General features: G+C 46.9%; 1 protein-coding gene across 3 annotated transcripts in view; it reads left to right on the forward strand.

The window, feature by feature from the left end:
- Window positions 1-27220, forward strand: part of MICALL1 (MICAL like 1) — a 242969-nt gene that overhangs the window by 155605 nt on the left and 60144 nt on the right. For all 3 annotated transcript variants that reach the window (XM_069231399.1, XM_069231400.1, XM_069231398.1), the window contains one exon: window positions 24294-24367. In XM_069231399.1, coding sequence (XP_069087500.1) covers window positions 24294-24367 — 74 coding nt within the window. The remainder of the gene's footprint in view (window positions 1-24293; window positions 24368-27220) is intronic.

Below are 27220 nucleotides of genomic sequence, written 5' to 3' on the forward strand. Positions count from 1 at the left end.
AAGGAACTTGCGTAAAGGGCCAAGATTGAGACTGTGTTCCTCTGCGGAAATTATTGATTATGCACCTGACATTGCTGCCATGGGCTTTAGACTACTAGCTGGTTTGGCAGTTTTGAGGCAACAAGGGTGGCTCAAAGCCTATAACTTCCGACCTGAAGTCCAGACAAAGATTTTAGATCTTCCCTATGACAGAGAGGTGCTATTTGGGAAACATGTCGATGACGCGCTCAGACCACAAAGTCAGACAATGAGACTGCCAGATCGTCGGGCACTCTGCAGTATAAAAAAGTGCCTTTTCGTGGAGCCAGGGGCAGAGGGCATCCTTCATTTCGTGGAGGATACCAGCAGTACAGATTTCCATCGTACTCCACCACCTTCCACACTATCAGGGCCCAATATCAGCAAAAGCAACCGCCCTCAGCAGCTTACAGCAGACCTTCGCACAGAGGAAAACCTGGAAGGCAATCTTAAGAAGCTACCCGGGGGGCGTGACCGAACGCCAATGACGGAAAAAGTCTCTCTGTGAGGCTCCTGTCTGTAATTCCCCACCCCGTAGAATCATGCTACCCAGAGGGCCCCGGCCCCACCCCCACCTTGAAAACAGCTGAAAGTGCAGGAGGGGCCCCTGAAGCAGCTGGGGGACGAGAAACATGCACAGTAATCTGGGATCACCCTCGACTCACCTCAGCTGTTAAGGCCGCGAGGAGCCCAAGATGGCGGCCGGGGCCTGCAGGGTTTGAGTGCCCGCCTCCGCTGCGGGCGCTGCAATCTGAAACCGCACACCACCAGTGAAGTACCAGTGAGAGCGCGCAGGGTGTAGCAGAGAGTGAAAGGCGGCTCTGGCCGGCAGTGTGCCCAGCAGAAGACACAGTGCATGGGGAGACAGGAAGAGCCATACGCCCTACTGCAGCGAGAGAATACGGAGGCGCTCCACCGGGGGCAAGCCCTAGCAGCTGTGGTGATCCTGGGGAGCTGGGACTGGCCCTCTGGGAAGGAGGCCGGGCATCGAGCCAGTACAAAGGCATCGTGGGGAGCGAGGAGAGGTGATCCCTGACCTTGACCCTGAATAGCGTGCAGCAAGGCCTCCTCTGGGGTGAAGGGAGGCGGATTGCAGTGCTCCAGATACCCCATACTAGGGGAGACCTCAACACAGGAGGCAGTAGGAGGTCTACCTGGCTTCATCAGCGCTGAGAGGAGCGCAGGGAGTCCAGGATGGCGACCAGGACCTGTGAGTAGAGGACACCGGTCTCCAGAGCGGGTGTTGTGACTTGAGGCCACGCTCTGGTAACGACGGTCAGGTGAGAGCATACAAGGCATAGTAGAGAGCGGAAGGCAGCTCTGACCAGCATAGTGCCCAGGAGAAGAAGTGGTGTGCGGGGAGTCGATGAGAGCTCTACACTCCCCTGCGGTTGCAAACTACGGAGGCACTCGTGGTACCCCGCACCAGGGCAGACCCCAGCGCAGTGAAAACATAAATACAAAAAACAAAAGGGGAACACTACAGAATCCTGAGCCCACCACAGTTCAGTAACTGGTGAGATGGGACTAGTAACTGGTGAGATGGGACTAGTGGGATGTAATGGACCCCACACCATGCCTAAGAATGAAGACACTATAGAACCACAGGGTAGGAGGAGAAGGGGGCTGTGGAGGCCAGGATACCTCTAAGATCTCGAGGGCCTGGAGAATCGATAATGGGAGGGGAATCCGTTATTCCTTTACCCCAATAGGCGAACTGACCTGGCCACCAGCACCGAAAAGGATGGCACAGGACAACAGAGACCAAGATATGGGAAAAGCATGCCGCAAGAAAGATGTAGAGGCGAAAGACGACACTTATGTAAATCCCTCGACGGGACCTCGGGGAACCAAGAACACCCACCCCATGGAAGGGACTGAGGACCCCACCCTTCAGGACATTCTACAAGCCATAACAGCCTCCCATGAAGTATTAGAAGGGAAAATTGATGCCCTCAGAGACGACCACCATCGCCGGGTGGAAAAAGTGTCTACAGCGGAAATACAATCCAAAGAGATCCTACCAAAGGTTAGTGATGCAACCAAGACTATGAGCAAGATGGAAAAGCAAATTTGCAACCTTGAACTACGAGCAGAGGATGCCGAAAACTGTTCCCGACAAAACAATATCCGTGTGATCGGCTTACCAGAGCGCATTGAAAAGAATAACATGGTGGAGTTTCTGGAGCACTGGCTTAAAGAGAAAGTGGCAGAGGATGGACTCTCACCCTTCTTCAAACTCGAGAGAGTGCATAGGGTTCCAGCATCCCCCCCTGCCCCGGGGGGCCCACCAAGGCCAGTTATAGCTTGTTTGCTGCATTATAGGGACAGGGACTATTTCCTGATCCAAGTAAGGAAGAAAGGGGACTGCACAATAGATAATAACACAGTTCATATTTTCCAAGACTTTTCGCAGGAAGTACAGAAGCAAAGTGCCACTTTTAGAGACGCTAAGCAAAAACTGCGGCAATTGGGGGTACAATATGGAATGATGTTCCCAGCAAAAGTGAGGGTGATGGCCAAGGGGGGTGCACAGTTTTTTACCACACCAGAAGAAGTATGGCAGTGGATAGACTCAGTCCTCACCTGGTGAGACCCATCTCTCAGGAGACCTGCAACGACGACGACAAAGGAGATCCCGACATAGAATGACCCACAAATTGACGTCCCCTTCCAATAAAGAGGTGTAACGGGAATGCCAAAAGGTGATGGAAGCGGTGGCCTCTCTACGTGGACTGGACCCCAGCTCGCCCCGCACAGTGAGTGAAGCGATGGAGCAATATGGATGGGATCAAGACTCTGATATAACGCACACATCAGAAGAAATGGGGCCGGAGGTAATGCCTGGGACATCAAACTGCTTCATCTCACCCACTCATCCCCTGGCTTTATTCTCGAAAACTCGAGTCGGTGCCAGATGGCCACCAACATTCGTCTGGGAGTCATCCTCACACCTCAAAAAGTCTGAGATGGCGGAACCTCTGGGAGGTGATCCAGCTCAACAACACATTCACGAACATAAGACGGGGGGAGAGAAACAGGCAACACAGCAGACTCCTCTAAGTGAACTTGAGGACCTCCCCAAATTCGATAGACTAGTTGACGTAATTGTTTAGGCTTGGATGAGAGACGAAAACCCTTTTGTTCTGGGGAAGGGGAATTGGGAAGTTATTTGTTGGGCTAGATATTCGAGTCTCAATGTTTGGTAGTTTTGAATCTAAAGCTGAGGTGGGTGAGGGTGTGGCTGCAGGTGTTGATGAGGATGAGATGGGCACAGAAGCACCTGTGGCCTAGACAGTAGTATGGCTACATTGGACTCATACAAATTCATTTCATGGAATGTCCGGGGCGTGCACACGATGGTTAAAAGGTATAAGGTATTTTTGTACTTACAGAGGAGAGGAGTCCAGGTGACAGTGCTTCAGAAAACACACTTAACACAAGCAGGGGGAAAGGCTATACAGAAACGATGGAGGGGCCAAGTATACTACACCACTCATTCTGCTTATGCCAGGGGGTCCCTGAAATGGATACGAGCGGGGGTCCCACTCCAGTTCCCGGCACGTCTCATAGACCCGGAAGGGTGATTTGTGGCATTTCGGGGGAGCTGGTAATGATGAATGTTTATGCACCCAACTCGGATCAGGGTACAATCTTTGCACAGATTTCGGCCCACCTGGCCCCATTCCTACAACACTCACTAGTACTGGGTGGAGATTTTAATTGCATGGCGGACCCCATTAAAGACCGCTCCCATCCCCCTTTACACGATTCCCCACTCACTAGAGTGGCATGGCAATTTGCATCCTGGAAATCACATTGGGGCCTGGTTGATGCATGGCGAAGGCTATACCCCGACACCAGAGGTTACGCCTATTTTTCCTATTTACATGAATTACATGTTCGGCTGGATGCATTCCTGTGTACACCAGATGTGTTCTCTCATATACACAATGCTAAATACTTGGCCCGCACCATCTCAGACCATAACGCAATATTGCGGTCACTGAGGTGGGATTTGCCTCTCCCCCGTATTCCCACATGGAGATTAAAACCGGAATCGTTAGAAGATGCACAATATCAGGGGGAGGTGAAACAACATATTGCTCAATTCTTTGTAAATAACGAGGCCACAACCAGTAACCCTTTGATAGAATGGGATGCCTTTAAAGTAGTATTGAGGGGGAGGTGCATAGCGGGCTCAGTAGGGGTGCATAGAACGTTACTTAAAGGCACCATAGCGGCAGAGAGCAAACTGAGAGGCAGAAAAGATCAGGCCGGAGAATCCAGACCACCAGCATAAAATATTGGAGCTCAAAGAAACAGTAGCGGAGTGTGTTGAATGCCTTCGCTGCTTCAACTATAGGAATTACAAGAGCTCACGGGGAGAGGGACCAGGCAGGCCGTATGCTGGCATGGGTGGCATCGCCGACTCAGAGAGGCTCGATCATTCTGGAAATAAAAACAGAAATGGGGAATAGTCTATATAGACAGGAAGAAATGAATGCACATTTTCTAGCCTTTTATGAGTGGCTATATAAAAGTACCCTCCAGTATGATAGAGAAACCACAGATGCATACTTGGTCCAGATACCACTCACACCTGATATAGCAGAGCAATTGGGAGGAGCCATTACCCAACAAAAAATGAGGAGGGACCATTAAAGAATTAGCTAGGGGGAAGACACAGGGGACTGAAGGCTTCCCGGTCTAGTTCTATGCCATGTACGTTGATCTGCTGGCCCCAGGGCTGCAGGCCCCCTATACGGCCGCCAGAGAGCGGGGTATATTATCGGCAACAGCAAGAGAGGCGGTTGTAGTACTCCTACTAAAACCTGGTAAAAATCCTACAGAATGCGGCGCATACAGACCATTGTCCATGTCTGGACTACAAGATCCTTAGTAAAATCTTGGCAGAAGACTCCTCCCTTACATGCCGAAGCTGATACACCCAGACCAAGCAGGTTTTGTCCTAGGGCGAAACACAGCAGATAACATACGCCGATTGTTGGCGGTCATGAGAGACCCTTCATATGACAAGACGGCGGGCATGCTGGCAGTGGACATTGAAAAGGCTTTTGATAGCCTAGAGTGGGGCTTCCTTTACGCCGTGATGGCAAGGATGGGATTGGGGGCCGACTATATTGCATGGGTGTGGCTACTATACACCAAGCCCACAGCTAGAGTTTGCACCGATCGAACAGTATCAGAAAGCTACGCAGTGGAGTGGGGCACCAGACAGGGTTGCCCCTTGTCTCCATTGCTGTTTGCAATAGCGATGGAGCCATTGACAGCTGTAGCTCGAGGGGGAAGAGGGAGGCCAGGGAATAAGAGCAGGTGATGGAAGACACTGCATAGCCCTGTATGCTGACGACTTGCTGATTTTTCTGGGGAATATGCATAGGGACCTGCCAAAAGCCCAACTGATACTGTCCAGGTTCGGTACTCTATCGGGACTTGGAGTAAACTGGGACAAGACCCGGTTGTTCCCACTGGGCCCTGCTGGGGCACCCCCTCCTGTGCTGAATACTGTAATATGGGAACTGCGCTGTCTTTCTTACCTAAGGGTTAAGGTGTATCACAACCCACAAGACATCCTTAAGGGAAATGTAGAGAGAGTCTTGCAATCCATCAAGACCTATTACATTTTGGCAGACGCTACCATTGTCTGTAATGGGTAGGGTGGCGCTTCTTAAAACGATAGTCCTGCCTAGGCTACTATATTTTTTTACAGTATTACCGATATGGATACCCAGGGCAACCTTTAGGGCAGTGGTTCCCAAACTTTTTCGATCCCCGGCTCCTTTGACCTATTGGCCGTGTTGGCCACGGCTCCCCATTATGTAACTTTTTTTTGGCGGGTGGGGGAACATAATCCCAGCCTGTACCTGTACCTACACTATTTACAGTTTGTCTTCTTTATTCTCTCCTTCAGGTTGCTGAAAACCATTTATTGGAAACTATTTTTGTTCTTTGGTCATAGGGATATTATTAATGGTACTTTGGCGCCCTCCGCTGGTCACAATAATTAATGCAGGGGGTTTTGTTTCCAATACCACGATGAAAAGCTGCCGATTCAAAGCACCTCCGAGTGGTTTCCAGACTGTGTGCGGCGCCCCTGGCTAGTTTTGAGGGCGCACCAGGGAGCCGCGGCGCACAGTTTGGGAACCACTGCTTTAGGGAATTGGAAGCACTGGTCATATCATTCGTCTGGGGCAACGGGCAAAGGAGAGTGGCCCTGGCCAAACTTCAAAGACAATCCGCTGATGGAGGGTTGGCTGTCCCTGACTTAGAGGCCTACTATTTGGTGGCACAGCTCCAGTGGCTCACACAATGGATAGCAAGCAGACAGGATCTCGAAGCATCGGTGAAGCCATTCACCCCTCCGCTGACATGATTAATGGAGGTGCAATTGGGGATCAGACTTAACAAGGCGTGGGACTCTCATGAATTGAAAACAATAATAAAATGCAGGACAAGCTGCTTACGCAAAAATAAGATAAAGACTCCCTGCTCCCCAGATCTTCCCCTTCTGTCCATATTAGCACTACTGCATAAGGGTAACTGGGCTGGGCTCCAAACCTGGGATGCAGCTGGGGTGCAGACAGTGGGCACGCTGTTTAAAGAAGGGATAGTGATAACATTTGAGGACCTTAGAGCAGAGTTTGATCTGCCGGGGGGCCACTTCTTGCTCTATGGCTCAGTCACTGCTGGTATTCGGCATCACTGGGGGGCGGGACTGGGGGAGCCCCGAAGACAGACAACTTGTACCTATCTGACGACCTCAACAGGTAAGATAAAAGTGGTCACAAATTTATATAGCAGAATACAATCGCCCCCCTTAGACTAAAATAGGAAGATCTGGGCACCACTATTCCTGACAAGGCATGGGAGCAGATATTGGAAGGCACCCCTAAGGGATCGAGAAATGCCAGATTCAAGCTTATTAACTTTTATGTGTTGCATCAAGCTTATTTAACCCCTAGTCATATTAATAGGCATTTCAACTCTGAGCAAAATGTCCTCTGTGCGGGTTGCTTGGTGCAGAATTGAAGCACATGTTCTGGGATTGTCCAAAACTAGGGATATTCTGGGGGGAGGTGACCCGACAAGGTACAATGGGCCATTGATTACTTGGATGGTTCCCACATGCGTCTAAAACGAAGGTAACCATCAGGTTCCAGGACCTAGCCTTTGTGTTGGCCAAGAGGGAGATTGACATGAACTGGAAAAACCCGTCCGGCCCAAGAATATCTAATTGGAATAGGGAATTAGAAAAATGGGCTAGATGTGAGGGTGATACCCTTTTCAGGGAGGCCAAAAGAGGCATAGGATCCCTAGATGTACCAATCGATGGGACATGGTAATGGAAGCCATGAAAGAAGTGACCCAGACTACCCTGGACTCTGAATGAGAGAAGAACTGATAAAACCCACCAACATCACACCTGACAGCAGACATCCCCACTGGGCAGGAACTTAATGTTGTCTCACACATGGGCCGGCGTCACACAAATGACCTCATTGCACAATGTTCCTCAAACAATACAAACTCCTACTCACTAGGGAGGGGGGAGGGAAGTTGGGGTGGTAAAGGGTGGGGGGATGATGGCGATTTCTTATGGACCCAGCGGTGTTGTATAATTACGAAGAGTTGAATAGGCTAAGTCATCATGCTGGGAAAAGTTGTATTTCACTGTGATGGTATGATCATTTAAGGCTGAAAATATCAATAAAAATGTGTTTACAAAAAAAATAAAGAAACTACCCGTAGGCAATGACTGTCTTCATGTGCCGGCTACTTCCCGTTCTTCCCCTTCAGTTTTTCAGGGAACGCTGAAACACCATATTCATCGTTGGTGTCAAATAACCAAGGACAAATAGATACTGGATGTAATACAATATGGCCACCTCCTAGAGTTCATTCAGATACCCACAATAACGCCACCGCCCCAGGTTCAGCAAAGACATCTGCATCTGCTCAGCTTAGAAGTGTAGACCATGATGACCAAAGGAGCTGTACCCTATTCCCAGAGGGGCAGAGGCTTCTACTCCCGCTTCTTCCTGATTTGGAAAAAATCTCGTTTATGGAGGCCAATCCTAGACTTACGAGAGGTAAACAAATACCTGCAAAAGCAAACATTCCTTATGGTCACATTGCAAGACATCCTGCAACTTCTGAACAGAGCAGACTACATGGCTTCCCTCGATCTTCAAGACGCCTTCTTTCATATTCCCATTCACCCAAGACAGAAAGTTCGTGAGATTCATAGTAGCCAGCAGGCATTTTCAATTCAAGGTCCTTCCCTTTGGGCTCAAGTCTGCACCGTAGATCTTTATCAAATGTCTGGCTCCGGCCGCAGCCTACCTGAGACAAAAGAGACACCAAATTTTTCCTTATCTAGACGACTGGCTAGTAAAAGCTCCCGCCTTCCTGTCAGCACACAGGTCTGTCAGAGCGACCTTACGCCTTTTCAAAGATTTAGGCCTCACTCTCAACAGGGAGAAGTCACTACTCCAGCCTTCGACAAAGATAGCCTTCCTGGGGGCTATATTAGACACAGAGCAAACCAAAGCCTACCCGACACTGGACATACAAGAGAAGCTCATCTCCCTAGCAAAACAAATTCAAAGAAGAAAGTCTCTTTCAGTTCGACAGTATAGATCGTTACTAGGGATGATGTCATCTTGTATAAACTTCATTCACAGTTGTCGCCTTCATATGTGTCCAATTCAAGAGGACCTGGACAAGCAATGGAAGCAAGCGCAAAGTTCTTTCGAGGACATAATCCAGATAACTCTGCTCATGATAGCTTCCCTAGATTGGTGGGCAGTTCCCAAAAACATTTCAGAAGGACTACACTTCTAACTACAGATTCCTCCGCTAGACGTAACAACAGACGCGTCAGTGAACGGATGGAGGTCATGCCTGCAGGACCTTCGAGTAAGTGGCAAATGGCTTCCCTCTCACCATGCTTTTCACATCAACCTTCTCAAACTGAGAGCAGTGTACTTTGCCTTTCAAGCCTTCCTTCAAATAATTTGTGGATCATCAGTGCTTGTCAGGACAGACAATACCACCACAATGCACTAGCTCAACAAACAGGGAGGAACGTGTTCCCACCTACTGTCCCAAGAAGAGCAAACCATTTGGAGTTGGTGCATTCAGCACTCGGTGCACATAACAGCGGAGCTGTTCAAAACACTATTGCAGATTCGCTAAGCAGATTAAAAACATCTCACGAATGGGAGTTGGACCAGAGGACACTGAACTGAATATTCTCCTAGTGGGGCAAACCAAACCTAGATCTTTTTGCAACCTTACAGAATGCCAAATGCCGATATTTCGCAAGTCGGCATCATAAGCAAGGGTTGTGGCGGGGATGCCTTTTCGATCACATGGTCAGGGATTTCTGCATACGCCATTCCTCCAATTCCCCCCTCACAAGGGTGATTAGGAAGATAAAGACAGAACCTTGCCAGATAATTCTAAAAGCTCCAGCGTGGCCATGTCAACCTTGGTACATGGAGTTGCTGCTACTATCTTCATGTCCACCCATCAGGATGAAGCCAGTTCCGGAGTGTAGGAAGTTGGCTCTGTATGTACTATTTCAAAGTAAGGAATAGAATGCACAGAGTCCAAGGGTTCCCCTTAGAGGTAAGATAGTGGCAAAAAGAGATAATACTAATGCTCTATTTTGTGGTAATGTGGTCGAGCAGTAGGCTTATCAAAGGAGTAGTGTTAAGCATTTGTTGTACACACACAGGCAATAAATGAGGAACACACACTCAGAGACAATTCCAGGCCAATAGGTTTTTGTATAGAAAAATATATTTTTTTAGTTTATTTTAAGAACCACAGGTTCAAGATTTACATGTAATACTTCAAATGAAAGGTATTGCAGGTAGGTACTTTAGGAACTTTGAATAATCAAAATAGCATACACAGTTTTCATATAAATCACATATAGCTATTTTAAAACTAGACAGTGCAATTTTCATCAGTTCCTGGGGGGGAGTAAGAGTTTGTTAGTTTTTGCAGGTAAGTAAACCACCTACGGGGTTCAAGTTTGTGTCCAAGGTAGCCCACCGTTGGGGGTTCAGAGCAACCCCAAAGTTACCACACCAGCAGCTCAGGGCCGGTCAGGTGCAGAGGTCAAAGTGGTGCCCAAAACGCATAGGCTTCAATGGAGAAGGGGGTGCCCCAGTTCGTCTGCCAGCAGGTAAGTACCCGCGTCTTCGGAGGGCAGACCAGGGGGGTTTTGTAGGGCACCGGGGGGAGGCACAAGCTAGCACAGAAAGTACACCCTCAGCAGCACGGGGGCGGCCGGGTGCAGTGTGCAAACATGCGTCGGGTTTGTAATTGAAATCAATGGGAGACCAAGGGGTCTCTTCAGCGATGCAGGCAAGGGGGGGCTCCTCTGGGTAGCCACCACCTGGGCAAGGGAGAGGGCCTCCTGGGGGTCACTCCTGCACTGGAGTTCGGATCCTTCAGGTCCTGGGGGCTGCGGGTGCAGAGTCTTTACCAGGTGTCGGGATCTGAGGAGCAGGCAGTCGCGGTCAGGGGGAGCCTCGGGATTCCCTCTGCAGGCGTCGCTGTGGGGGCTCAGGGGGGGCAACTCTGGCTACTCACGGTCTCGCAGTCGCCGGGGAGTCCTCCCTGAAGTGTTTGTTCTCCACAAGTCGAGCCGGGGGAGTCGGGTGCAGAGTAGCAAGTCTCACCTTCCGGCGGGAAACGCAAGTTGTTTTAAAGTTGCTCCTTTGTTACAAAGTTGCAGTCTTGGGTGAACAGAGCCGCTGTCCTCGGGAGTTCTTGGTCCTTCTAGAGCAGGGCAGTCCTCTGAGGATTCAGAGGTCGCTGGTCCCTGGGGAAAGCGTCGCTGGAGCAGTGTCTTTAGAAGGGGGGGAGACAGGCCGGTAGAGCTGGGGCCAAAGCAGTTGGTGTCTCCGTCTTCTCTGCAGGGTTTGTCAGCTTAGCAGTCCTCTTCTTCTTAGGTTGCAGGAATCTGAGTTCCTAGGTTCTGGGGAGCCCCTAAATACTGAATTTAGGGGTGTGTTTAGGTCTGGGAGGGCAGTAGCCAATGGCTACTGTCCTTGAGGGTGGCTACACCCTCTTTGTGCCTCCTCCCTGAGGGGAGGGGGGCACATCCCTAATCCTATTGGGGGAATCCTCCATCTGCAAGATGGAGGATTTCTAAAAGTCAGAGTCACCTCAGCTCAGGACACCTTAGGGGCTGTCCTGACTGGCCAGTGACTCCTCCTTGTTTTTCTCATTATCTCTCCTGGACTTGCCGCCAAAAGTGGGGGCTGTGTCCAGGGGGCGGGCATCTCCACTAGCTGGAGTGCCCCGGGGCATTGTAACACGAAGCCTGAGCCTTTGAGGCTCACCGCTAGGTGTTACAGTTCCTGCAGGGGGGAGGTGTGAAGCATCTCCACCCAGAGCAGGCTTTTGTTTCTGTCCTCAGAGAGCACAAAGGCCCTCACCACATGGGGTCAGAAACTCGTCTCTCAGCAGCAGGCTGGCACAGACCAGTCAGTCCTGCACTGAACAATTGGGTAAAATACAGGGGGTATCTCTAAGATGCCCTCTGTGTGCATTGTTTAATAAATCCAACATTGGTATCAGTGTGGGTTTATTATTCTGAGAAGTTTGATACCAAACTTCCCAGTATTCAGTGTAGCCATTATGGAGCTGTGGAGTTCGTTTTTGACAAACTCCCAGACCATATACTCTTATGGCTACCCTGCACTTACAATGTCTAAGGTTTTGCTTAGACACTGTAGGGGCATAGTGCTCATGCACCTATGCCCTCACTTGTGGTATAGTGCACCCTGCCTTAGGGCTGTAAGGCCTGCAAGAGGGGTGACTTACCTATGCCACAGGCAGTGTGAGGTTGGCATGGCACCCTGAGGGGAGTGCCATGTCGACTTAGTCATTTTCTCCCCACCAGCACACACAAGCTGGCAAGCAGTGTGTCTGTGCTGAGTGAGGGGTCCCTAGGGTGGCATAAGACATGCTGCAGCCCTTAGAGACCTTCCCTGGCATCAGGGCCCTTGGTACCAGGGGTACCAGTTACAAGGAACTTACCTGGGTGCCAGGGTTGTGCCAATTGTGGAGACAATGGTACATTTTAGGTGAAAGAACACTGGTGCTGGGGCCTGGTTAGCAGGGTCCCAGCACACTTCTCAGTCAAGTCAGCATCAGTATCAGGCAAAAAGTGGGGGGTAACTGCAACAGGGAGCCATTTCTTTACACGGAGGTTCTCACCATCAGTCGGGGACAAGTAAGACACCCGGATCCCAAATCTCTAAGCTTATCAGCATGACTCCTTAATTCAACAAATTCTGCTGCTTAGACATACCTAAGGATTGCAAGGATGTCCTTGCCAAAGCACGGGAAGATAGCAGAAATAAAACATACCTCCTAAAATGGAAATGGTTTTGTTTGTGGTGCGAATCCATGAACATATACCCTCTCTCCTCCGCACTAGAAAGTCTTACCATACTTCTTACAACGAGAACGCTCAGGGTTTGTGTTTGCAAAGGCTGATAAAACAATTCTTGAAAGGTCTTTTCACATCCTTTCCTCCGGTGAAAGCCCCTCCCCCAGCATGGCAACTTAATCCGGCCGTAGGCCAGCTAATAAAGGAGCCCTTCGAGCCCATTCAAGTACCTCACCGGGAAGGTGGCACTCCTCCTCGCCCCTACTTCCGCACATAGGGTCAGCGAAATCTAGGCTTTTACGATACAGGAACCCTTCTTACAATACAAAGAGGACAGAGTTATTCTGCACACCAATCCTAAATTCAGCCCCAAGGTGCCTTCGGACTTTCATATTAATGAACCTGTAGTGCTGAAGTTATTCTTCCCAAACCCCCAGACTGCCATAGAGAAATCCCTGCATACACTCGATCTAAAGAGATGCATTTAGTTTTATTTGGACAGAACGAAAACCTTTAGAAAAACAAACCAGTTGTACATAGCCTTTGGTACCCCTAGATTAGGACACCCTGTAACTAAACAGAGTATTTCTCCATGGATCAAAAATGGGATCATCATTTGCCACCAGAAGGCTGGTCGACCATTGGATTCAAGGGTGCGAGCACATTCCACCAGAGCCGTATCCACGTCCTGTGCATTGTTCTCAGGTATATCGATATTGGACATGTGTCATGCTGCAACGTGGAAGATGGCACATACCTTCACGCGGCACTATTTCCTGGACACAGTCGCTCCAAGATGCAGCTGTTGGGCAAGCAGTCCTTAGACATCTGTTCCAATGAAGATGAGCCATTTGTTGTTCCCTCCATCCGCTGGTTTTATTTCATGTCACATTTTCTATAGAGTGATAACTTTCTGTTCTCCAGACTTTGAACTGCAAACAAAAGTTGTAAAGGTTATTCATGATCTCCCATATATAACAGTATGTAGATATTGTACACGTACAAAATGTGCTAATTACTGCTTGCTATTCTGATTCAAGCATGTGAATCTATGGAAGTTCCAATACTGGAGTAAGAAATGCATTACTTGCCTGTAAATGTAGTTCGCCAGTATTGGAAACTTTCATAGATTCACATGCGACCCACCCTCCTCCCTTGGGGAGCTCACCTTCATTCTCTCAGTGCTAACTATATTACAGCATTAATGCTTGGTAAATCTGAGGGAAGGCAGCTACTCACAGGAGGGTTCTAGAGGGTGGTGTGATCTGATTGGTTGTCTTTGGAGTTTGGTCTTTTTTTACAAAATGACTCTGACATGTTTCTAAGCTAGAGGCCTAATGCATTTAATGCTTAATATGCAATTGGGCATAACTTCTGTATTACACGGGGACTCCCATCTCGATGACGGTAAAGAATTCAAGCATATGAATCTATGAAAGTTTCCAATACTTGAGAACCACAGTTACAGGTAAGTAACTTATTTCTGGAGGGTGATTTGTCAAGTGACGGCTGAGAAAAAAGGGGGTCGGGCCCAAAACGCTTTATCACCCTGCATTTTCCCATAGGGATTTTGAACACGGCTACAGCCAGAACCACTAGATGAAAATACACCACATTTGGCAAGAAGATAGCTCATTGTCCAGAAAGTGCCACGCCCATCACTTTCATTTGTTCCTGGGCCTGCCTTTCAAAAATCCCTTGATGTTGTTGGTAAATGCTTTACATTTGTCCTGCCTTAAGCTTGTTTTGTTACTACCTTGGAGACTGACCCTGTCTACTGGATTATTGCACGATCGGGCATGTACCTTGGTGTGACTCACTATTTTTCCTTTTGCTTCGCTGCTTCACTCATGGCAGTATGTTGTTTCTTCATCTTCCTTGGTTTCAGGCTTGTTGTTTTCTTGCGATATCTGTGGACTCTTTTTTCTTTTTATTTATTTTTTAAAAATGTTTGCAGTTTTATGTAACGTGAACGCAATACGAAGACATTGGAGTGTATCATTTTTTTGCAGTTTTATATAGTGTGAACTCGATACAAAGGTATAACATCGCTTTACATGAGCACCGGTTACATTATACAAGAACACATTCATTTTTGGCACCAATGGGAGATTAAGTGATTTGCCCAGAGTCATAAGATGTTGAGCCGGTGCCAAGACTCAAACTGTGTTTCCTCAGCTCCAAAGACGCCAGCTCTGGCCCTTATGCCATAAACTCCATTTGGGTTCCTTGTCTGGTGCGTTTTGGAGCAGTTTGGGAATAACTCGCTATTTTTCTATAGCGCTTGGTGATACAGGTTCTGACATTTCATAGCAATGCAAAGCAGGTGCCATTCTTAACAAAATTGCTATAATTAATTTGCATCAACCTTGCAGAGATGAAGAGGTGAAAATGCAATGTCAGGATTGTAATCTGCAAATTCTCGTTCTGTCAGGACCTCTGCAGTGGGTGCATTAACCAACTGACTTGAGTAGAGCTTAACACTAAGCAATAGCACTTGTTCTTGATAACCTCTGGAGGATCACTTACCAAGCACATAGGTTAGTTCTAGGCAAGAAGAGAGGGAAAGGTGTTGTCCCCAGAATGTTGGAAAAGGAGTCGTGATTCCACACCCAAGCACTTCACGGCCTCAAGCTTGATAGCAAAAAACATCTAGCCTTTGGTTGTAAATTGGGCCTCTTCAAATAGAGTTCAGTTAGCACGAACTCAATACAAAGGTATTACAACGCTTTACAGGAGCACTGGTTACCTTACACAAGAACACATTCATTTTTGGTAGCAAAGGGAGATCATGTGATTTGCCCAATCACAGGATGTTGAGCCAGCAACGAGACACAAACCGTGTTACCCAGCTCTAAGGTCAGCAGCTCTGGCCCTTACACCACATCCTTTCCCCTAGGATTTTTTTGTCTAGTGCCTGTTTGGGCAGTCTGGGAATAACTCGTTTTTTTAAATATAACACTTGGTAATACAGGTTCTGCCATTTCATAGCGCTGCAAAGCAGGTGCCATTCTTAACAAAATTGCTATAATTAATTTTCAGTTAAGCTGCCTCTTTTGTTATTCTCGTTGTACACAGTCAATGTTTTTAAAAGTTAGGCTGGTATTGCCAATGTAGTGGAAATTCCTTTCAAAGTTTATCACAGAGAAATATATGGATGCCCCCTTTTCTTTGCTCCTAACTCTTGACTCCCTCATTCTCTGGGTTAAGTGCTATGGAGGTGCCTCTTTGTGGCTTGTTTGGTGCTATAAAAGTTTAGGTAAACACAGTAGAAAGGGTTGCATCTCTAGGGTATCACAGCCAGTCTGTAGGAATGAGTCAAACCACTTCTAAGATGGCGGCCTTGTTGTGTCCTCTCTCCGTCAGCGACAGGCCTTGAAGGGTTGCTGTGACACCTGGCATACATCCACTACACTCCAAACCAAAACACATAGGTAAAATACATTGTCATGCTCTAACTCTCACAAATCGGAGACCTAAAACATTGCAAATGCTTGTTGTTTGGTGTGAATTCGCTCAGTAGTTTTTTTGAGATAATAAAAAAGCAAATTTGTACACTTCACAAATGCTCCCGATCTTGTGCAGAGATCTGGTCTGCTGGCAGCACTTTAACCAGGAAGTGTAGGCAGCCGTTTTGGGACTCGGACTCAGCAGAGTCCCAAACAAAAAGGTTTAAAAAAAAAAAAGAAAAGGGGGCAGGGTAGGAATATTGTGACCCCCTAACCTTGGTGCTGGTGTCTCCCTGTTACCCACCAGCGCAAAAAAAGCACTATTTTAAAAAAATGTTGAGACAAAATCACTGCGTATTAGCAAATCCGCAGCAAAATCTTCAACCAAAAAAAAGTGCGATCTCACATGCTTGTTTTCAATTTAGCCCTCAAGTGGGCCAGGTCCTGGGGGCTTGAGGGTATTATAAAAAAAAAAGAAAAAAAAAAAAGGGGGCACACGGGCCCCCCTTCTAGGGCTCTTTTGAGTCCCGGGGACTGCCACCTCCCTGGAGCTGTACTAAAACATGGGAGTGGGGACGTGAGGAACCCTATCTATTGGGCTCTTCTGAGTCCCGGGGACCACCACCTCCCCAGGGTTTTATTATTAAAATGGAGGGGCGCTAGACGGACTTCCTCCTCCTGGGGCTTAAACATGCTCCAGGGACCACCACCTCCCCAGGGCTAAATTGTCATTTTGGGCAGAGGGGCCGCACAGACCCCCAGGCTCCAGAGACCGCCACCACCACCCCAGGGCCTGTAACTTTAACAGTGGGAGGAAGCCCCCCCTGCGCCATATACATCGCAGAGGACTACCACCGCTCCGGGGCTGGCCCGTGCACAAGAAAGGAGGGGGGGTGCCCCCCCCTCCTAGAGACATTAATTGCCCTGGGGCCGACTCCTGCTATAAGATAGCAGTTTGCTTTCGCTTTGCGGGAGCTGTGACCTGGCTACTAATAAAATGTACTTGAAACCCTACACCACAATTTCTTCAAGACACTAAATAAAAGACTCTCTTGATTTAATTAATGCTAAGACTTGACTCTGCAAAAGCCTGACCCAGACCCTGAGCAATTAAATCCAGTTGGGTTTGTACAATGGCCAACAAACATGCAAGGAATCTTCACTGAACTTTGCTGTATGTATTTGACTTGTGCATTTGTATTGTCTGTATTCTGAAAATTTGAGAGGATTTTTTTTCTATTCAGCGGCTCCACGAGCCCGACCCTAGTTAATAAGAAACCGTTTTGCAAATGTACCTGCACAGACGACTGTAGTCCTGCTTTCACTTTTTGAGGGCTCAAAGTTAAACACAAACTGAAAAATAAGTATACACATGGTCTCTGTGAACAGTAAAATGCTTGGAAGCCCATCTCGGAAGTTTGGTGCATATCTGGGAGCCATGGCAGCACAAATATGAAAAAGGTGAAGTCTATGGAACAGTTACAAAATAACAAATGACGGAGAACTCCTACTAGTAACAAGCATAGACGGAGTGAAGCGGACGCTGCAAGAGCCTCTGAGGTAGCGGCTGACATTTTGCTGGAAAACCAGCTCTAATTAAACCAAAAACAAGTAGCTAAAGCACGGCGCTCATTAAACAGGTGTAGCTTGAGTGAAATGGAGGTGAGAGAGCCGCGCCGTGCAGAATAAAACAAAGGTGCAGTCGCCCCAGAAAAAGCGCAGCGTCGTACAAAGTCACTAATCATTTTTTTTTTTTTTTTAATGAGCAGCAAAAAGACAAAAACAAGAAATATAACATTGCGGTTGTTCCAATGCGTTTGCATCATAGCTCAAAAGCAAATGCTAAAAAAAAAGATTATGGTCAGGGAAGTTTGTTCCTCTCGTGATTCGTGAAGGAACGATAAAGGAAACAAAGTGACGGAACTGGTGCTCGTGCATAGCGCTCCAGTATCGCTGATTGAGTTTGCGCTGTATCCAACTTTAAAGCACCAGGAGCGTGAAGTGGAGAGACAAAAATAGTTTGCCCACACTAATGTATATCTGAAATGGTACAATTATCCATGTGACGGGGTCAGTCTGCAGGGCGTAACTAAACAGCCTCAAGGCAGGACAAACGTAAAGCATTTACCAATTACATCAGGGGATTTTTGCAAGGCAAGCCCCGTAACAAATGAAAGTGATGGCCGTAAGTTGGACGTGGTTAAAGACAACAAATACATTACAACATTTCAGAAAAGCAGCATTGCACGCTGCTATGCTCGACCTATAAAAACATAATAGACATTCACTTAAAAAAAACAAAGGTTACAGTGACGTTATTTTACTCTCACAAAATCATAGAAATTCAGCAGTAATAGTTATGGTTAGGTCAAGTAACTATAAATTGTGCCATAAGATAACTATAATTCGCACCTTCAACAAGCACTGCTAATTACCCCACATATTACATCACTCATAACATCTTTTATAACATCATTGATAATACCACTGAAATATTTGTAGTAAAATTAATAATGAGAAAACTGTGCATGGCAAGGGTGCGAGTTATAGTTACTTTAGGGCACAAAGCCACCTGCAACGGGTGCCACTCTTTCCATTCCAAGAAGACTCTGTGGGGCACAAGAGACCTCTTCGGTCGCAAGGACATTGAGGGGGAACCTCATCCTCAACCATCAGCTCCAGATAAAGATTCTTTTTTTCCCAACATGTTCTTAAGCATGGGAAGGTACTGAGTAGAGAGGTGAGTGGAGAAGTGTGATTCCAGAAGGAAGTCCTCTATAGGAACTCTGTATGAAGAGCCACCTTGTGAAATAAGGCAGCCCTTCCAATGAGTTCCTGGTAGGACTTGGAATAATCTGGATGGGAAGGTTTGGGCAGGTAGAAAACACAAAGCCTCTCCTACTGACCCCATTTACATCTGTGGCCATCTCCCGCTTGACTCTCTGGTGGCCAATACTGGTCGTAAGCGAGGAAACTCCCAGGGCAGCTGGAATGCCTTGCCATTGGAGAAGGAGAGTGTATGGATGAAGTGGGCAAAAGGGTGACTGCGCATTTGGCCAACCAGTGGCGTGTCACCAGTTCTATCAGTCTTCTCTCAAGGTATGATCTGCTCACTGGAACGACGTAGATGAGCTCCTCCAATGCTCCTGGATAAGCATAGAATAAGGGAGCATGAAATAGTCTCTGAGGGCAAGCAGATAACAAACACTTCTTTTTGCTGTGCCCGAGATACCGCAGACACCGCTGGTAGGGTCTCAATTGCCATGTCCTTCTACGCAGACATGCCTGGCTCCGAATATCTAGCTTCAAGCTGTAAAAGTTCAGCAGAAGGTATGGAGTCAGCTGAGGCGATAGGTGCACTTCAGACATCTGCTCCTTTCGCCGCACACCATATTGCAGAGGCTCGGAGAGCACTTCCCCTGAAACCTCCACGTCCTACCAGCTTACCCAGGGACAGCAATCTTCTCCCAGGTATTACTTTAGAGGGTCCTACAGGGGCAGCACCTCTAGAGGCAGAGGTAAATGTGGCTCCCCAAAAAAAGCTGCAACCACCACCAAACCCTGACTCCCTCACCCCTCCTCCTCAAACACACACACAGCCTCGATTGGGGCACCTGCAAGGCTTTTTTCCCCACATGGCATACAGTCACCTCAAACCAATGGGTGTTTATATTATCCAGCATGGTAATTGTCTTGAGCTCACTTCCACGCCTCTGACCATTCCACCACGCAAGCACAGACTCTCCCTAGAACACCAAAGGCTTCTCAGAGGGAAGGTCAAAGCACTCCTTTGCAAAGGATCTATAAAACCTATCCCCTACGATCAGCAGGGCAAGGGAGTGTACTCACTGTACTTCCTAATACCCAAAAAAGAGGGGTCCCCGAGACCCATTCTGTACCTCAGAGCCCTAAACAAATACATCCATTCAGAACACTTCCATATGGTCACTTTCCAGGATATCATTCCGCTTCTCCACAAAGGCGACTTCAAGACCGCGCTCAACCTGAAGGATGCCTATTTCCACAAACGAATGCATCTGGCACATTGCCGAAATATCAGGATATTGGTCAGTGGAAAACGTTACCAATTCAAAGTGCTCCCTTTCGGGGTTACTACTGCACTTCAGATGTTCATCAAGTGCCTCGCGGTGGTGGCCGCACACCTGCACAGACAGAGCGTCCATGTCTTCCCTGGTATGGATAACTGACTGATCAGGAGTTCCACCCGCCAGCAATGCCTCAAACACGCACAGGTCACAAAAGACCTTTTTCATCCGTTAAAGAGTTTACCATCAATGCAAAAAAATACCACCTCCAACCCCTCCAAATCCAACCCTACCTGAGGTCTATTCTGAATTCCGAGGTAGGCATAGACTATCAAAACTCTACCAGGATCCTTTCTTTTCAGGCACTGCTCCCTCTTTTCCAACCAAATCAACAAGTCACGGTTGGAACAATCATGCACCTCCCAGGCATGATGGCCTCCTGCATTGTCCTAGTACCCCATGCCAGGTTACACATGCATCTGTTGCTGAAATGCCTAGCACAACAGTCTCAGGCGGAGGGTCACTGGGGCAATCTGGTGTTTATTGCCCGCCTTATTTGACGATGGAACACCAACAAACCTCGACCCAGTTCCGCAGCGAACTGTTACAACGGACGCCTCCCTTGCAGGTTGGGGTGCACACATAAAAGATCCCACTGCTTAAGTACAGTGGGAACCCAACCACCAGGGTCTCCACATCAACTGCCTGGAACCTCTAGCAGTTCACCTAGTGTTGAAGGCTTTGCTACCTCATGTGATAGATAAGGTTGTTCTTGTCCGGATGGACAATATGACATCCATGTATTCTCTTCAGAAATAGGTGTTGCATGCTCTCCACAACTCTCGTAGCTATCCCAGAGAATTTTGCGGTAGGATCTGCGCCACAAAATCCAGTTGCTAGCAGAGTACCTTCTGGTAATGGAGAACTGTTTTGCCGGCCTCCTCAGCAGGATGTGGCAACAAGTCCATGAGTGGGAACTCCACCGCAAGTCCTCCTCCGCTACTTCCAGAGATTGGGTTTCCCACAAATAGACTTGTTGGCAACAGCAGAAAAGGCCAGATGCCCAAACTTCGCCTCCAGGTTTCCACATCCACAGTCCAGCGGTAATACACTATGGATTAACTGGTCAGGGATATTTGCCTACGCTTTTCTGCCTCTCCTGCTCTTTATACTTAGGAGATTTCGACAGACGTCCCTCACTCTCATCCTGGTGGTTCACGACTCTGCTCGAACTCTGGTTCTGCATTAGAGGCTCCGCAACAGGCTTCTCACACAGAGCCAGACAGTAGGATAAAATGATGGACTGTCCATGAAAATTGCGGAGGGGTGGTCATCCTACCCGGGATGCCAAAAGTGGCTGCCAGGGTGTCCTCGTCGCACTATTTTGACATTCTGTGAGTTATTAAACGAACTGCATGTCTGTAGGAGGGAGGAGCTTGCAGCACAGGAAGTCCTGAACAATACATCTTAAGGGAGATGGTTTAAAAATACATAGAATGGTGCAGATAACCATGAACGTGTTAATAACCCCAGGTCTCTCAACCGTGCTATCTGACTCCTGAGGTCATAGAATTTGGATACCTTAATCTTCCACCTAAAAGCATGAGCATTCTCAAGGCAGCGTGCAGACCTACCACCCGGACCTGCTATGCGGCCAACTGTAAGAGATTTGTTTACTACTGTCACTCAAAAGATATTGACCCTTTTAAAGCCACAGTGCAGGACACTGTCTGCTACATACTCCACTTGTAGGTTTCTAGTCTAACCTTCACCTTCATATGACTACAATTGGCCTTCAGCATAGACAACATATTTCTCTCTTCAGGATTCATTAAAGCTTTTTTGGAGGGTCTCAAGAGGGTCATTCCTCCCCCAGTACCACTAGGCCTGGCAAGGAATGTCAACACTGTACTCACAAGTCTCACTGGCCCTCTGTTCGAGCACTTCCTCTCCTTCCCCCCTTCAAATCCTCTCTTGGAGTGACAGTTTTGGTTGCTATCACTTGCGAGTCAGTAGGCTTCAAGCATTAATCTTGGAAGAACCCTTCTTTTAAGTTCATAGGGATAGGATTGTCCTTCGCACCATCCACAAATTCCTCCCTAAGATGGTCTGTCACTTCTACCTTAACCTGTCTATTTAACTTCCTGTCCTTTTCTGTACAACCTAATTGAGTTCCAGAACAGGCTCTCAATACATAAAATGACAGAACAAAACCATTTAGGAAGACACAACAACGATATGTTACTTTCTCCATACCCAATAAAGCGAAGGATCTATCCAAGTCAGGCACTGCAAGAGGATTCAGACATGCTATGCTTCAGCTAAAAGGTTTATTCCCAACCTACTAGGAAGGAAGGAGTCTATATGGTCTTCCTGGGAAACATCCCAATAGCTGAGATATGCAAAGCAGCTACTTGGTCCATATCACACATGTTCACAAAACATTACTGTGTTGATGTTCTAGCCTGCCAACAAGCTAATGTTTGTCAGGCAGTGCTCTGTACACTCTTTGTCTGCTGCAACACCCACAGGCTAGCCACCACATTCTGGGAAGACTGCTCTGCAGTTTATGTACAGCATGCATATCTAGAGGCACACATGCCTAGAACGAAAAAAGTTACTCTGTAAGCATCTGTTTGTGGCATGCAGTGCTATAGATTCACATGCACCCACTCTCCTCCCCTGACACATATGACCATTGCAATATCTCTTATGATCTCTTTTCCATCCTTTGCATGGACATGTCTCTGTACATCGCTTCACTTCATATTCCATCCTCACCCGCCATATGGGAAAACAATCTAACAATTGCTGATGATGATGCGCATTACTAGCAAGAGGAGTAGTCACACTACCTTGTGACTCGAAAGACTTCTTCAAACAAAAACAACTTGCACACATCCGGGCCCAGCTCTAGATGGCAGGAGTGTGCACAGCATGTGAATCTAAGCACTAAGTGCCACAAACAGATGCTTATCGGGTAAGTAACATTTTCCTTCTTCCATCTGTAAAGTTATGGAGTTCACATACCTCAAATGTATGTCCTGTATATCTCTTTTGGGATGATTTTAGCTTTGTAAGCCCCAAGCCTTGCTTCTATACTATTTCTGCCATAACTCCTCTTAGAATTAAATATTCCACCATTAGTGTGGGCAACCTGAACCCTTCCAGCTGACAACAGTGGGCGTCGGTCCCTTGTGTAATCAAACAAATGAATGCCCATGTTGTAGAGAAGAGCCATAGTAATGTATCCTTTTGATGAATAAATCCTTGCCCCAGTTGTCATCATTTTCAAGTTGATCAAACATGTTGAGTTGAGAGAATTCCTAAATTAAATTAAACAATCATAACTATTAGATGTTGCAGCCCTTTGGCTGTGGATTATAATAAAACCCACTTTCTACTTCTAGAGGACGTTGTAGAGGACTTGAACCTACTTTGGGGATAACCCTGAACCTACTCCTGTATACTGCACAATTGCTCTATTGTAGCACTGACCCTGGCCAATAGTGTACAATCTGTGATAGTCGCACATCGAAGGAATCTTTTGGCTAACTAAGGGGGCATGGTTAAGAGGTACTCAGCAGCTATCATCAAGGTGATGAAGAGAAAACAATCAGAAAACAATTGTACCAAAGTCCCTGTGTACATTGAGTTTGGTCTGCTTAGGAAGATTTACTTACTGTAATTACCCGTGGTCGAGGGCAACAGGTATGCCTGGAAGTCCAATGGAAGTGGGTTGAGGCAACTGTAATTTCCACTTAGAGGACTCTACACCAGTGTAGTGTTGAAAGAACCCATTTGTAATATAGTTGCAAGACACGAAACCACAGATGTTAGCCTCTCAAACCTCTGGGTGTAAGCAGTCACAGGTTTATGCTGAGACGAGGGATTTTTCTGATGGAAGTAGGCAGGGGGGCATGGACCCCTCCTTAAAAAGACAGGGCTAATTAGATAGCTCAGTGATATTAGAGAGAAGTGCAAAGTGCTCTGTTCTATAGCCAAAGTTTGTGATTGATCCTTTAAGGCCATAACAGTGACAAAAAGTGTGCTATATAAATATGCATAGTACAGAAAGTAACACAAAGCATGGGCCATTGAATTGGCTAGTGACACCTATTAATTAAGCACCAAAACTGACTTTATCTGAAGTTTGAAATATTTTGTTGAGTAAGTGTGCTGTTTAAATGGACACTGTGAACACCTGCCTTCAGCCATAAAATGTAAGGGAATAGACAGTGAGGGATGCGAGATGTCAAAAATGCAAGAGGTTAGCTTTGGGTGTGGGAACGGTAAAAAATGTTTTTTTTCCTAATGGTCTAATTTTGATCCAATCAGCATTAAGCAGCAGAACTTGGAGCAGCGTCAGGCTGATGTGGAATACGAGCTCCGATGTCTCCTGAACAAACCTGGTGAGTGTATCTGCCAGAGAGTGTTTTACTCTGTGAAGGGAAGGGCTCTCTGTGGAGAGACAGACGTGGGTGTGAGGCATTCTTTGGGGAAGGAGGGGAGTTATGTTATATGCTGTCTTGCACTGCAGCCCACTGTACGTAGGTGAATTCCTCTGCTTCAGGGCTCTGCAGTCACAGGTTTTCCTCTAGGGTGTAGTGGGGGAACCAGTATTTACCACAAACTTGCAAAGTGAGAGAAGCCAGGGATCGATGTAGCGGAGCAGAATCAGAAAGGCCTGTGCTGAGGTTAACTGTAACCCACAGTGAGAATCAGGAGTCGCGGAGAAGCTGGGGCATGTGGTACAACACAGGTGTGCAGCTTCTTACAAAAAATTGTACGTGCCTTACCACTAACAACTAGGGGTATGTTGGAATTGTGCTCTATGAAAAAATGGAGCGGAAAAAAGTCAACAGGGAATTCACTGCAAACATGAAAGTTGGGCAAGCACATTCACTTATTTATTCAAATAAAGGCAGAGTTGAGTTGAGGTTTCCCTTTTGTTGTCTCCTTTGCCCCTTAGAGCAGTTTACTGTGGTACTGATGGAATGTATGCTACGGGTCGAATAACAACTGTGTATAGCTTACACCTCTAAGTTGAATCTAGTTTGGTAGGTCTGGAAATGAAGCTGCTTAGAAACTTCTTAGTGGCACCACAAACTCTGAGATTAAACACTAACAGAAGTATGTGAGTAAAACAATATTTTATTTAACAGCATGTATTATTCCTATCAAATTGCAAAATGGAAGCATAGAAAATAGATCTAGCATTAAAACTCGAAAGTGCATGTGGTGTAATAGAGTACAAGGCAAGCAGGAAAGTGCAGGGAACTATAGGTTTGTTGTTTTTTGGGGAGTCTGGCATGGTTTTGCTTCAGGCATTCGGTCGAGACCCTTGTGTATTTTTGACATTTATAGTGGGCTCAGGCCAACAAATTAACATGTGAGATGTGGATGTAAACCAGAGGGAATTTGGTTGAAATTGGTATGCTTTTAGAATTATTGTGTGAGGCTAGGTTCCCTTTAAACACAGGGAGAGGATGAGTTGTTTTTTTCACTGCGTGGGCCCAAACAATTTAGTGTACTGTGGCTCAGTTCTCAGACAAAGAGATATTTTAGTAATGTATTTTTGATATTGTCCTGCTCCAGGATTTGATGGTGATTCCATGGCTCCTCTTGTATGTTCATGTTACAATCTTGAGTCAATTTCTGGGAAGAACAGAAATCATTTGGCACGCCCACTGGATACGGTTTGAGCGAGTCACTTTGTCCGCTCCAGTGACCAGCTTAACCCATAGTTGTAAGCATCATGGGCTACGGATGTTTCTTTAAGGGCTATGACAGAGAGATTGTTAAAATAGCCTACTTTTATGGTTGTGGTGCCACAGACTACTATAATAATATGGCTATTGGAAATGAATGGTAGGATCCTTTTGAATTGCTGGAGATGATAGTCTCTGGGTGCATGGGCCTTCACAGAGAGGCTTTGATAAAGAAAATGGCACTGGGTGTTTTTTTTTTTTTATGATGGTCATTTGATTTTCTGCAGCAGTGTTGTGACATGGAGATCATTTCCTCAGGTTAGGTTCAGTGGCCAGATTGAAGGGCCACAGTATATGGACTGTCGAGACTCCTCCAAGAATTATAGATCCAGCCCTTGATGTTGTTGAAAGTGTCACAGAGGTGGGTGGAATCAATGGAGAAGTCTTCACTGATATGGCTTTGGAGTGAGAGGCCATCAATTTAGCAATTAAAGTAGAAAGAATTGTGCAATATGTTTGGCAGTATCCTAAATCGATATCCTCTGGCCATAGCTTAGCTAACTGGATGGAGTAATGCATTACATTGATACATGTATTTGGTTTGTGGATCTGCAAAACAGGGAAACTGATGGGGGTCTCGTCTGACCTCTTGTAGGCTTACATCAAAAGGGTGGGCTAGTGTGAGAGCCTCTCACACCTTTTTAGGTTTTCTATAGGGTAAATTAATGTTTGATGGCATGTGTGGCTGTAGATACACATGCTTTGCATAAGTCCGCCATCTAGTGTGGGGCTCGGAGTGTTGCAAATTGTTTTTCTTTGAATAATCTTTTCAAGTCATGAGATCGAATGACTCCTCCCCTCGGTGATAATGCGCATGGGCATCGAGTCCTTTGTTAGATAGATTTCTCTACACCGTCGGGTTCTGACTTGTTTCTTCTCGCTCCGGTGGATCTCGGTTCAGTCTCTTTCGAACTTTACTTTCCATCTTTCTATCAACTACGATATAGTCTTCGATCGCCTATTTCACACTTTAATTAATCGTTCCGATTTTCATCATCTGGGTCAATTCAACACCCTGAGGGGCGTCCATGCCCTTCTTGGGCCTACTTTGACAACTTTTGTCGAAAAATGCTAGGCTAATGGAACGTACTCTGTTTAGATTCTGTCCTAGATGTCACTCCAAGTTTCCATGCACGGATCAACACTTGGTGTGTAATTTGTGCTTGTCTCCGGAACATAAGGAGGAGACCTGCAACGCCTGTAGGTCTTTTTGATCCAAAAAGATCCTCCGGGACCGAAGAGCTTGTATGTTAGAAATGGCATTGAAAACAACGGACGGCACTACCAACATATTCGGAGAAGAACATGCACAAGAAGAATTCTGATACCAATCAGCTCTTTCCATCCGAGACTCCGAGTCGGACCAGGATTCTGATATTGAGAGCCAGTCAATTCCAGCAGTGCAGTACGTGACTACACCAGCCCCATCTCACCACGCAAAGACCGTTAAAAAGACTTCCAAGTTGGGCATCGGTCGTCCACTGCCTTCGGGCC

Source organism: Pleurodeles waltl, chromosome 4_2 (assembly GCF_031143425.1).
Source record: "Pleurodeles waltl isolate 20211129_DDA chromosome 4_2, aPleWal1.hap1.20221129, whole genome shotgun sequence".
Classification (NCBI taxonomy): Eukaryota; Metazoa; Chordata; class Amphibia; order Caudata; family Salamandridae; genus Pleurodeles; species Pleurodeles waltl.